Source organism: Trichosurus vulpecula, chromosome 3, assembly GCF_011100635.1.
Source record: "Trichosurus vulpecula isolate mTriVul1 chromosome 3, mTriVul1.pri, whole genome shotgun sequence".
Classification (NCBI taxonomy): domain Eukaryota; kingdom Metazoa; phylum Chordata; class Mammalia; order Diprotodontia; family Phalangeridae; genus Trichosurus; species Trichosurus vulpecula.
The window spans coordinates 232,233,982-232,247,491 of NC_050575.1; the positions used below are offsets into that span (position 1 = coordinate 232,233,982).

A 13,510-nucleotide genomic window follows, 5' to 3' on the forward strand; every position below is an offset into this window, starting at 1 on the left:
GTTTTTATAACCTCCTGTTATATTATTAACTGATAATATTGTCATGGATTTGAAGTAACCATCAGTAGTCTTGTGAATACAATTGTTCAGGATCAACATTACATAATGGACTTCCAAAACAGGTTATACACACATGCAACATTTAATAATGATGCAGAGATTCTCAACCTCACAAATTAGAAAGTACAAACAGGTAATGCAGAAATTTCCAAGGTGGTTTAAATGTGTGCATATGGCAGATTTCAAAGGAATAAATATCCTTTAAAGGTGAACTCAGGATCTTCTATCTGGAATGACCTTAGCTTAGGTGGGCTGGTATCTGGAGCAATAGTGAATGCAATTATTGGGTTCCCTAAAACAACTGAGAGAGCTGCTCTGGAATTCACTGACTTTAATATAAGCATGTGAAAAGTTACAACTCCCAAATCAAGCCATGACAAGTCAAGAGGGATTTATTTCCAAACCTCATGTTTCAAAATAAACATCTTTATGTTAAGCTGGTACACTGAATTCTGCTGGTTTGGGTTCAGAGATGTTAGTTAAAATTTTTTTTTCAGTTCACCTTTAAAAATAAAAATGCAAAAATGTATCTTTGAGAAAGAATATAAATGACTATTCATGAAGAAAACAAAACTTCCTTAAAAATCATTTACATATAAAAACTGTGTCCAGGGTTTGAAACCAGAACAATGGCATTAAAGAAGGCTGATTACAGTACTAATACAACTCGAGAAACTGGTTTTCTGGGAAAAAGTTTTGGAACCAGTAGTGAGACTGGGACATAAATGTTGACTTGTATAAGATGAAAATGAGAAATTTCTTCCTATTTTTTGTTCAGTAGCAATTCAGTCTGCAATAAAGTGCACAAATGATACAGGAAAAGCTCCTTTGCGACTAGGATCTCCATCAATGTGGCCAATCTGAAATGGAAATTTAAAACAATGACATGTTAGGAGAGCACCCAAAGTGGTTAAGCAAACATTTGTTCTGGGATCCAGTACCAGAAATGAGGACCTGGCAAAGATCATTAATCCATCACACGCCAACTCCAAATAACTGGATGATGTGGTCTATTGAGATGTAGCTCATATATTCATAATAAGAGAAAGAGAATTTGTATTCACACAGAAGACCCAACCCCACTCACTTTTTTCTTCTCTGGAAAATGGGAGGTAAATATAGGGACAAAGCTCAAGACCTTTCAGTATTTTTCACTACCACCAACTTAGGTTGGAATCATGAACCTCAGTGCTTTTCTACGGAAATAAAAACGAGGCAGGTTTGCATGGATTTACCAGGAAGGGACCTTCTAGATATTAGATATAAACTTTTGCTTTTTCAACAGGTAATTACACAGATGACAGCTAAATATTTATCTTTACCAAATTCTCACCTCATTTCCATCTGTAATAAGTCACATGTCTCTAGCACGAATAGTTTGTGAAGCTCTTTCCTTACAACAATTTTGAGAGGTTGGTGGTATTCGTAAGGCACTTGGGCCAAGAAATAGCTGATAACATATGGAAGGTTCCATCTGAGTAAAATGCTGCCCCTGAATATTAAAGGTGATTAATATTACCAATTCATTTACTTAAAAATAGTTATCAATTCCTTGGTACAAGACAGCAAATGTGGTACAGCTGCAAATACAGATGCTGAGATCACAGGATTTAGGTTCAACCCAGCTTTGACATTTACTTCTTCAGTGTGACTTAAGGCCAAGCACTTAATTTCTCAGTTTTACAGAGTATGAAGTTTAAGGACTAGATTATCTCTAAGGTCTTTTTAGCTGTAAATGTTTGATCCTATTAAGTTCAGTGTGTAAGTACTACCCACACTACAGATGACTGATGGATGAGGAAAAATTGAAGAGAAGGTAAACAAGCTATAGTTAGCCAGTGCTTCTTCACTGCCATGTATGCAATACTCACTTTCAACCCTTCAGAGATTGTTTTAGTCCTTGTCTTGCTGCTATATGGCATCTGGTAGAATGTTGGTGCTAAAAGAGTGACCCTTTTTTTCTAAGACAATTTGGGGGGTTAGGAAAGAATTTCCTAAAGGGAATCCGGTCCACCAGTCCTTCTCCTGTCAACTTTAGGCCCAGTTCATAGATTTTCACTTTCTAGCCCAGACATACATACTTATTAGATATTCTCTATAAATTATCCCTCCAAATTAATGTAATAAGCCAACCCATGCAACAGACATCCTTCATCCACCTGAGCTTCCTGTGTGGATGGTCAGGCCAAACTGCTGAATGGTTACAGACCTCTTCCAGGAGCTCTACAATGTTTTGGGGCTTGAATTGAAAATCAGTATCACACAGAGCAGAAAAAGAGAGGCTCGTGGTATGTAGGAGCTAAGTGTGTCATCTAACCAATGAGGGACCTGGAAGAACAACCAGAGCAAAAGATGTCATCAAAGAAATGTATGATAGGAAGAGAAGACAGGAAGCAAGGACGAAGGATGACAAGTAGACAACCACAGTGCTCTACTGGTATCCTTATGGTGTCTAGAGAAACGAAGGCAGGACTCCACCATGGTAGGTGGACTCCCTATGGCATGGGTGGACATGGATGAGGATTTCGTAGGTTGCACAGGCATAGATGGATTGTCATCGGTGTCATTGAAGAGAACTTCAAAATCAACAAGCTCACAGACCGGAGGATGTGAGTTGACTGGAAAGTCACTTCCCTTTTCTGGGCCTCAGTTTTCACCTGTATAAAATAAGGGGCTTTCTTCACTTTTTTTTTGTTCCATGGACACCTCTGGCAGTTTGGTAGAGTCTACAGACCACTCCTTAGAATAATGTTTTTAAATACTTGAAGGAAATGCAAAATTTCAGCTAGAGGTCAGTGAAAATAAAGATGTGATTTTTTTTTTTGCCCCAAACAAATCCATGGACTCCCTGATCAAAATCCTAGATCAAGGACCCCTGACTAGATGGTCTTGGAGGTCCCTTCTGGCTCTAAATCTTATGACCCTAATAGAGTGTGGCAGGTAGGATACTGCGAGCCTAACACCAACACTTACTAGCCCTCTGATCCTGGTGCAAGGCATTTGACTTCCCCAAGACTTAACTTTCTGATCTAAAAAGTAAAGATGATTATGTTTGCTCTACTTACCTCACAGGGTTGTTTCAAGAGAAAGCACTTTGCAAACCTTAAAGCACCATGTCAATGTGCAGCATTTATTATGATCATCATTACCCTAACATTGCAAGACAGCTATGAAAAGAGAACACTTCACATAAGCATGTGCTGCTAAGCCAGGTTCACACGTAAGGAGTCTCTGAGGACAGAAGAATTAAAGGTTAAAGCCTTAAGGCCCTTAGGGACCTCAGCTTATGGTTCTGTCGAGTGTGCAATGGTGAGCTCAAGATGGGAGAAAAACCTCCCAGTGCTTGGTAATCCCTAGCACACGCAACTTTTCAGAACTGGCTTGCTTCTTATTTGGTGTCAAGGGGAGGAATCACCAGGGATCAATCAAGAAAACAGGAAGCTCAAGTGTAGATTTAAATTGAGTAGGCACTTGAAGTAGTTAATGGTGGCCAGGAGGGAGGCATCAAAGCCTTTGTGTTTCAAGGAAGCATTAACTGCCAGGGTTGTGGAATTCATTCGTCAGATTAGTCCTACACAGTAGACAAAGGAGGAGGGAGATGAAACCAAACTGATTCAGTCTTATTAGCAGACTTTTCTGCCCCTACAGGAAAAGTAAGGGAGAGGAGGAAGAATCAGTGGGTCAACACACCAAAGCTCAGAGGCCACAGGGTATTCAATTCAAGCCTTCCCAAACAACTTCTGCTCTCCATACTCACCCACCACTCTTGGTCCTCCTCCCCATCCACGATGATCATATCCCCCTCTGAAAATGTTAGCTCATCAGGGTTATCTGCTACACAATTGTAGAGAGCTTTTACTCTTTTGGGTTTTGTCTTCGTCTGGAATATTTAAAGAAGAATAAAAATTCAGCAAGTCATTATGACGGAGCCAGTGAATGGTGACTGCTCTCTATTTAGGATGTAAAATGGGAAAAATACATATTTTAATGCAGTTTTCTGGATGTCTCCTTTTTTACATATCCACATGGCAGGGCAATTTCTTTTTTTAAAAAATATCCAAGTTTTTACATCATAGTCATTTTCTAACAACTGTCACCCAAAGGAATCCTTCTTTACAACAAAGAAAAACAAGTAAGCACCACCAACAGTCATGTATTTTCCTCAGAGTTTGGCTTTGTTTTTTGATTTGGATTTGTTTTAGTTTTCCTACAGTTTATATATTATTCTAATGATTGTTTACTTCACTCAGTATCCATTGACACAAGTCTTCCCATGCTTCATTGGACTCCTTATACTCATCATTTCTTTCTAAACTCATTTTGGATAACTCTGGTATTCTTCTTTTTTAACCACTCACTTTTTAATTTTGAGTTCCCAACTCTCTGTAGCCCTCTCCAGCCCCCTCCCCCTCCCCATTCCCTCAGCCACTGAGAATGCAAGCAATATCATACCCATTATATATATGAAGTCACGTAAAACATTTCCATATTAGAAAAAAAAGAAAGAGAGAGGGAAAGGAAGAAAAAGAAAGAAAGAAGAAAGAAAAAGAAAGGAGGGAGGCAGGAAAGGAAGGAAGGAAGAACAAGAAAAGCAAAATAATATGCTTTAATCTGCATTCAGAGTCATTTTTCATCATCAGTCCTTTGGAATTGTTGGAATTATTTTCAGTCCCAAATTTTTCTATCCTTCAACTCCCCTCCTCCATCTGATGAGAAGGCAAGAAATATGATACCCCTTATACATATGAAGCCATACGAAATATATCTCCACATTAGCCACGTTGCAAGAGGAAAAAAAGCTAGAAAAATAAAATGGAAAAAAAATGCTTCATTCTACACTCAGAGTTCATTAGTTCTCTCTGGAAGTGAATAAAATTTTTCATTAAGAGTCCTTTGGAACTGTTGTGGATCACTGTATCGATCAGAGTATTTAAGTCTTTCACATTTGATTATCATTACAATTGTGCTGTTACTGTGCACAACATTCTAGTTCTGCTCCCTTCACTTCCCATAACCTGGCTTAATTTGGTGATGATAACACCTGAGCTCCTGGAGAATACCTGGGAGGGTTTTTCTCAACCTAACTGCTAACTGGAAAACTACTGCCTACTCTCTGCCTCTTATCTGTAGAATGAAAGCTGGACCGGATGGCCTCTGAGGTCCCTTCCAGCTCTAGGACATATAATATGCCTCTACTCCTCTCTCCCTCACTTTTACACCACCTTGACTTCTATTTTCCTGAGAAGTCTAAAGCCACATGACATGAACTCAATAGGCTTCCTTCATCCACCTCCTTAAACCCTTGGACTCACACTTTCATTTTTAATTTCAGTCTGTGAGGATGAGGGGTCTGTCCTTTTAGGGAAGGCTAATCTTTTTTTTTTTTTTTTTTTGGAGAGGGGAAGGCAGAGCAATTGGGGTTAAGTGACTTGCCCAAGGTCACACAGCTAGTAAGTATGTCAAGTGTCTGAGGCTGGATTTGAAAAGCTAATCTTTATACTTGTACATCCTTGATCTCAAAACCTCCAATCTCCTGAATGACTATATTCCATCAATGGTTTCTACTCCCTCTCTCCTGAATTTTCAGTATTTCCTTGTCTATTGGACCCTATAAATATGCTGAAAGCATGAGAATCATATAAATATGCTTGTCTCCCATATCTGAAAAGAACTTTCCTATGTCCCTGCCCATGGGAATTTATCGAGTAGGGCAGGTGATGTGGTCAGACCTATGCTTTAGGAAGATAACTTTCGCACCTGACTGAAGAATGGATTGGAAAAGATGCTTGGGGCAAGGAGACCAACCAGTATAATCCAGGCATGAGGTGATGAAGGCCTGCACCAGAGTGGTGTCAATGTTAGAGGAGAGAAGAGTATGAAGGTAGAAATGACTCGACAACAGATTGGATCTATGGGGTGAGTTCAAATGAAAAATCAAAGATGACAGTGCCTTCAACAGCAATAGAGAAGTCCTGGGTCTGGAGCTCAAGAGAGAAATTGGAGCTGGGTATGTAGATCTGGGAATTATCTGCAGAGATGATCATTAAGCCCATGGGAGCTGATGGAAAATATCAAGTGAGATAGTATAGAGAGAAAAAAGAGGTCAAGACAGAGCCTTGAGGGACACCCAGAGTTAGTGCAGCATGGCATGAACGAAGTTTCAGCAAAAGTGATGGAGAAGAAGCTGTCAGAGAGGTAGGAGGAAAACCAAGAGAAAGCAGTCATGGAAACCCAGAAAAGAGAGAGTATCCCAGAGGGGAACATGAACAACAGTGTCAGATGCTGCAGAAAGGTCAAGCATGAAAGATGAGGAAAAGCCTTTAGATGAGCTAACTTTGGAGAGAGCAGGTTCCGTTGAATGTGGTCAGGAGCCAGATTTTCAGGGGGTTTAAAAGAGTAGAAGGATAAGATAGAGATAGCTTTTTAAAGGTATTTATCTGAGAAGGGGATGAGAGATACAGAACAATAGCTGATGAGGATGGTAGGGTCAAGGGAGGCTTTTTTAAGGATTAAAGATGATTTTTAGGCAGCAGGAAAGGAGCAGTGGGAATGGAGATGAGAGTGGGAGAAATCTGGAGAAGGCAGGAGTTGGATGAAGGGGGAATACAAAGGCGTTGGCCTTGCACAGAGAAGGATCACTTTTTCATGAGTACAGGAAGAGATTTGTGGGAGATGAAATCAGAGTTGTATAAGATGAGGAGAAATGGAGAAGAGGGAGCTCTTGGGGAATGACCTCAATTTTTTTTTTGTTGTGGACTGAGACAAGGTCGTCAGATGAGAGAGTAACGGAATTTATACCATGAGATGCTTGAAGAGAAATGCAACATCCACTGTGGTGAGTGGAATAAAGCATCAATTAAGGAAGATTACCTTGCTGTAGTGAAGGCCCACTTGGGATTAGGTAACAAATTTATAGTGGACCCTTTGTAAGCTGACTTATTCTAGCTGCATTCAGCTCCACATGATTAGAAGCAAAGAAGGTGGACCAAAGGAGAAATCTAGGCTTGGGGTTTGGTAAGGATTGGCAATAAGATAAGGGGTGGTCATGAGGTAGGTGAGAAGAGAAGCTAGTGTAGAGTTGAACTCTGGTTTACTAGGAGGCTGAGGTTGTGGAGACTATAATTATTGCAGGGTTAGTGGCCTGACAAAGTTGTTTGTCCTTTGCACTTCAAGGACTGTGGCTGATCAGTCCAATATGAGCTTGGAAGGCTCTACACCAGTTAGGCACAAATAGTCCATTTGAACATTTGGGATGGAGATGTCTCTAGATCTGCACATCTCCTATTTTCTTCATGCTACTGAGATTGTGCTTTGCTCATAGAGCACAGTGCCTTCTTTGATGTGGGCATGCCATGCTGGGCAGTCCTGTGCCAGTGTCTCTCATTCGATACTAAAGTTCTTCAGAGAGACCTTGAGACTGTCCTTGTACCACTTCTTCTGACATCTGTGTGAATGCCTGCCTTGTGCAAGTTCTCTGTAAAAGCCCACAGATCTGCTGTGCTGACTTCACTGTTGCATGCCTGTGAAACCTGGACAGTCTACCAGCACCATGCCAGAAAACTAAACTGCTTCCATTTGAATTGTCCTAGGAAGATTCTGAAGATTACCTGGCAAAGATAAGTAAGGTACCAGACACTGAGGTCATTTCTCAAACGAAACTACCAAGCATTCAAACTCTACTGCAGAGAGTACAACTTTGATGGGCTGGCCACATAGCCCAAATACGAAATGCACACTTAACCTAAGAGATTATTCTATGACGAACTCAAACAAGGCAAGCACTCACACGGAGGGCAGCCTGAGAAAGCACAGAAGGCTGGAGGACTGGCGGTCACAGTGAGGAAGAACCACAGGGTTAGTGATGATAAGGCATAGGGAAAGATGGAATGATATAAGATTTGATCAGAAAAAAGGAAAATTTGAGGCTTATGAATGTGGAAGCAGAACATTTTCAGGTGATGGCAAGATCAAAGACATGTTCACCTCTGTGTGTAATTCAAGTGCAGTGGAGGTTTAGGTCATGGAAACTGAGTAAATTGGGCAACTGGGAAGTTAGGGTACTTAAGAAAACATCAATACATATGCTAAAATCTTCTAGTATGAAAGCAGGAGTTGGGGGAGAGAGGAAGACAGTGTGCCAAGTACTAGGCTCACTGAGTTTAAGGGAGAGTATTAGAACTTCTTCAAACAGAGTGGTAAGAACAAAATCCACAGACTGCAAGGGGCTAAGGAAGAAATAGGGAGTGGTAGTAGTGAATGTAGGATCACAGTGAGAGGGGGTGGCAAAAAATCCATCAATAAACATTGATTAAGCACCTACAATGTACCTGGCACTGTTCTAAGGGCTGGGGATATAAAAAGAGGTAAAAAAAAAAAAAAACAACCCAGTCCCTGCCTTCAAGAATCTTAAAGGAGACAATATGCAAAGAAACATATACAAAGCATGCTATATACAGTGTAAATAGGAAATAATTAACAAATAAGGCACTGCAATTAAGAAAGGTTGGAAGGGGCAGTTAGGTGGCTCAGTGAGTAGGGCACTGGCACTGGAGTCACAAGGACCTGAGTTCAAATCTGGCCTCAGACACTTGACACACTTTTACTAGCTGTGTGACCTTGGGCAAGTCACTTAACCCCAATTGCCCTGCCTTCCCCCCTCCAAAAAAAATAAAAAAGGTTGGGGAAGGCTTCCTGTAGAAGATGAGATTTTAGTTGGGACTTAAAGGAAGCCAGGGAGGTCAGCGGTCTGAGCAGAGGAGGGAGAGCATTCCGGGCATGGAGGACAGCCAAAGAAAAATGCCAGGAGCTGAGAGATGGAGCATCGTTTGTGGAACAGCCAGGCGGCCAGTGTCACTGAATGGAAGAGAACGTATTGGAAAGTAAAGTATAAAACGACTGAAAGGTGGGAGGTGGTTAGGCTGTGGAGGACTTTGAATGCCAAACAGAGCATTTTCTTTTTAATCACAGGCAATAGGAAGCTCCTGACCTCATCATTTAACTGAAACTACTTTCTCCAAAGTTAGCGAATCTAAGGGCCTGTTCTTATCTCTCATCCTTCTGGACCCGTCTACTCTAATCCATTCTCCACTCTGTCTCCAAAGTTGTTTTCCCGAAACACACGTCTGCCCATGTCACCTTCCCTACTCAATAAATTCTAGTGGCTCTCTATTCCCTCCAGGATTAAATAGGAATCTCTTGTCGTCAACCCTCTTCCTCCAGGAGGCCTTCCCTAATCCCATTAGTCGGAAGTGACCTTTTCCTCCAAGGATCAGATCCTGGGCTTCTTTCTTTTCCTACAGATGTCACACTATACTTGGTAATTTAGTTACATATGTATCTTAGTCCTGTCCCTAGACTGTAAGCTCATTGAGGGCAGGGACAATGTCTTGGTCAAATGTGGAGCCTTGTACACAAAACTTTACTACTTACTATCTGTGACTTCCTTGGCATGGGTGCTGGTGGCTGCAAACCCGAGGATGTGTTGGACGTAAGACTGGACACTTCAGACATCTCCCCTGCTGTGAAAAGGCAAAAGGAATCTTTCTTAAAACATGCTATCTCATCTGTTTTGATTAAGCCCAATTAACCCAAACAGGGTCACTTTCTACATTTGAAAAGGAACATAGCCTTGAGGGAAAATGTTTCCTGATTCTATTCATATGTTCTCCTGAATTTCCAAATAATCTTGTTTTTCCTACCTGCAGGTTTCCAACCTTCATAATAATTCACAGATTTAATAATTCCATGGGCTTCAGTTCTAGACACCCCTCAGTTAATTTATGATTCTGGGACTCATTCTTGGGCTTTGCTCTTTCCCCTGTCGGCCAGTTTATGGCAGTGGAGATGGAAGAGTCAGTGGGCACCCATCATTAAAGCTTATGCTCCTTTAGTAGTGGAATTTTAGTGCCCTCCCCCAACTCCCTAGCACATGGCTTGATCTTCTAGAAACTGAATTCAGCCTCTCTTTACCCTAAAAAGTGCCCCCAGCCTGAAACAGATATCAAATGACACAGTCACCTGGTCCTTTAGGTTGGCCTTTGTTGATCAAAGGGGACGACCTGTCAACGCTGTTAAGAACAAAAAGAAATAAAAAGATTTTACCAATCTGCAAACTTTAAGAGCCAAGTACTTTTGTTAAACATGCAGAGATGTCACAATTATCATTTCACTCGTCTCAAGCCCTAAGAGAAGTCAGGAGACTCGGATTGTGATCCCAGCTCTTCCATTTAACAGTGAGATCTTAGGCAAGTCACTTAACCGCTGTGAGGCAGGCCTCAAGTTCAGCCTCTAGAAAATGAAGGTGTTGGATTTACAGTCTCTCGGTCTACTTGCATCACTGATTAGCAATCTGCTTGACCTCCAGTACATCCTTTTTCCTCTTTAAGGCGTAAAATGAGGGAGTTGGATTTAATGGTCTCTAAGGTCCCTTCCAGCTCAAAGGCTGTAAGTCTTTGACCATAAAAGCCTTCGGTTTTATAAACGTAGTTGCTAAGGCCCAGGGTTGTTAGCTCTGGGCCTGCTGCACACTTATGAATCAGAACCCAACACAATAAAGCCTTGGAAGTCGCCATTTGTTTGCTCCCTCTTTCCCTATGTGGGCCTCTATTTCTTCTTCTATAAAATAAGGGAAGGGGTGGGACAGTCCCCACGGTCCCTTCCAATTGCGACGGTCTCTAAATCTAAATGGATTGTCCCTTCTGTGAAAGGGGGATAATAGTAACATCATTCCTGTCCTATCTCACAGCACCTTAGAGGATTAATAAAACATATGTGGAGAGCTAGGAGAAAGACCACATCTTATTCTTCTGGTATCTTCTCTAGTCTTTCATAGGAGAGGGATTAAATGTTTAGGAGGAGAAAGAAGAGAGTGAGTTAATTAATAGTAAACAGCGGCTGTTTAACCTTCAAATTCAAAGGATTGTGATGCAGGTGTGTCCCTGTTTAAGAAAACCCAAATGTGTACAAATTGTAGCATTATGGTATGGTTCTTTAAGGAACTGTTTTCTTTTAAAAAGTGAATTCTAATTGTGCTTTTAAAATGTGATTCAATGTATCTACAAAGCTTTTTCAGATCACATCTATTGTATTAAGCAAACAATACCGGTAAGCATTCTTAGATTTAGTTTATTTGTGGCTTATTTCCTTTCAGAAGTGGATAATGAAAATCTGTATTCTGGATTTTGTACTGTTAATATAATACTTTGATTTTCCTAAAGAATACATATGTATGTATATATATACATATATGTGTGTGTGTGTGTGTGCATATATATACACATATAGATAGATATAGATATAAGATATCTATCTAACCCATCCAGAACACAGTTGAAAAGCTAGAAGCAAAAAAGAGATCCTAGGGCCCTCTCTCAGAGTGGAGGCAACTAGGGGGTACAGTGGATAAAGCACTGGACCTGGAATCAGGAAGACCTGAGTTCAAATGCAGCCTAAACACTTACTCGCTGTGTGACTTAGGGCAAGGCACTCAACCCTGGTTGTCTCAGTTTCTCCTCTGTAACATAAGGATAATAATAGCACCTACCTCACACGGTTGTTTGTTGTGAGGCTCAAATAAGATAATAATCGTAAAATGCTTGGCATGGTGTCTGGCAAATAATAAGTGCTATAAAATTGTTGGATAATAATAAGCCAAGACCCACTGAGTGTGGGGTGGTGGTACTGTGGGCTCATGTGGTATAGAGGATGCTAGAGACAGGCACGATGTCTTCAGTGTGAAGATACAGCTAACAACCCAAAAAAATATAAAAATCTAAAGAGAAAATTCTGAGGTATAAGCGCAGCTCTCTGAGAGGGGAGAGGGAGAGAATAAAGGAGAAATCTAGGCAATGCAAAAGGAAAATATGTCAACAAAATCTACTTTTTTTTTAAATTGAGGGGATTACTTAGCATAAGGGCAAAGAGCCCTACACCTGTCGAAAATCTTGAGGGCGAGCCAGGATTATAGCACAGCACAATAATAGTCAGAATCATTAGGTAGAGGTAAAATGAAACTCCATATAGTTTGTCGAAGACCTTGGGGAAGCAGGTAAGATATTTTAAAAGGTTTCTGTCCAATGCCTCACATAGGAGGTACTTGATATTTGATGAATTTTCATCAAATGTGGTAAAGATAATATTTTGCTGCTTAAAGGGGTCATGCGGGTAAATACAATTATGTGAAACAGGTCATTCCCTGATGAAGGTGGGTAAATGAGGTGGTACATTCCCTTCCCCCAAAAGGAAGGGCTGTCATCAGGAGCAAATGAGACAAGGGCTGTAAAAGCCCTATGTAATTGTTAGGCTACCACACGAATGACAGCGGCCATACAGGGACTGACTAGAAGGACCAGAGAAGACAAGACTTGAGGGGCAGTGGATAGGAGGAAGGATTATACTTCTCCTGTTTAGACCCAGGGTCAGAACTAGGGAAAGTGGGTGGAAGTTACATTGAGAAAGATAACGGTTCGATGTGAGGAAAAACTTCCTAATAAGAATAGTTAAAGGGTAGAATGGACTGCTCTGGCAGGCAGTGACTCACTTAGCAATAGAGGTCTACAAAATGAGTCTAAATAACCATTGGTAGACAGGGTAGAGGGCATTTCTGTTTAGTCAGCCAGTCAGATGGCATTGATTAAGTGCCTACTGTGTGGCAGACACTATGCTAAGTGCTGGGGATACAAAAAAAGGGCAAAAACAGTTTCTGCTCTCAAGGGGATCACAGAATGCGAGAGAAAACACAGAGAGTGAGAGAAACAACAGGGAAATAACTAATGTACAAACAAACAGGCACCGGTTGGTCCCTTCCAACTATGACATTCTGTAATTCTATTATTACAATTCATTCAGGTCTTATCTCCTCCAAAATCTTTAGTAGCTGCCCATTACCTACTGAATAAAGTTCAAACTCCTCTGTCATTCATGACCTCTAAAATCTTGTGCCAGCCTACATTCCTAGCTCTCATTTCATACTATTCCCTCCTCCTGTGTATTCTATGCTCCCGTCAGTCACGCTCTCTGCCAAACAATGTGCTCATTTCTCATACCCCAAGTACTTTATCCATTCTGTTTCCTATACCTAAATACTAATCTCTTAACTTATCTCCAACTTAAATGAAAACAAGTGATCATTCTTCTTTTGCTTTTCAATACATCTGTATTTATATTTTCTGTTTTTTACATTCCCGTAGTATCTCCTGTATCCCTCCACATCTCCCTTTGACAGCTGTCCCACATGGACATATACTACTTTCAGAGAGGAAATAAAAGTCAGCGTAACTGATCAATGCATTGATTAAGTATGAAAACACAAACAATGTATACTGGCTGTGGATCTCCCATCTTCACCAAGGGGTGGGTTGGCACTGTCATCTCATGTTCCTTCACTCAGGTCTCCCTTGGTTTTTATAATTTTGCGACATTTGCTTTTGATTTTTTGGTGTGGCCTTCTTCC

At 40.8% G+C, this 13,510-nt stretch overlaps 1 protein-coding gene across 6 annotated transcripts in view; it reads right to left on the reverse strand.

Moving 5' to 3' along the window:
* Positions 1–434: 434 nt before the first annotated feature.
* The window catches only part of ASAP2 (ArfGAP with SH3 domain, ankyrin repeat and PH domain 2), a 256,386-nt gene continuing 243,310 nt past the window's right edge, over positions 435–13,510 (reverse strand). For 4 of the 6 annotated variants that reach the window (XM_036752234.1, XM_036752235.1, XM_036752231.1 and 1 more), the window contains 4 exons: positions 10,078–10,127; positions 9,490–9,578; positions 3,818–3,940; positions 435–920 (listed from right to left, as the gene is read on the reverse strand). In XM_036752234.1, the coding sequence (XP_036608129.1) occupies positions 846–920; positions 3,818–3,940; positions 9,490–9,578; positions 10,078–10,127 (337 nt within the window). In that variant the 3' untranslated portion in view covers positions 435–845. The remainder of the gene's footprint in view (positions 921–3,817; positions 3,941–9,489; positions 9,579–10,077; positions 10,128–13,510) is intronic. The other 2 variants (XM_036752232.1, XM_036752230.1) reach the window with 1 other exon arrangement.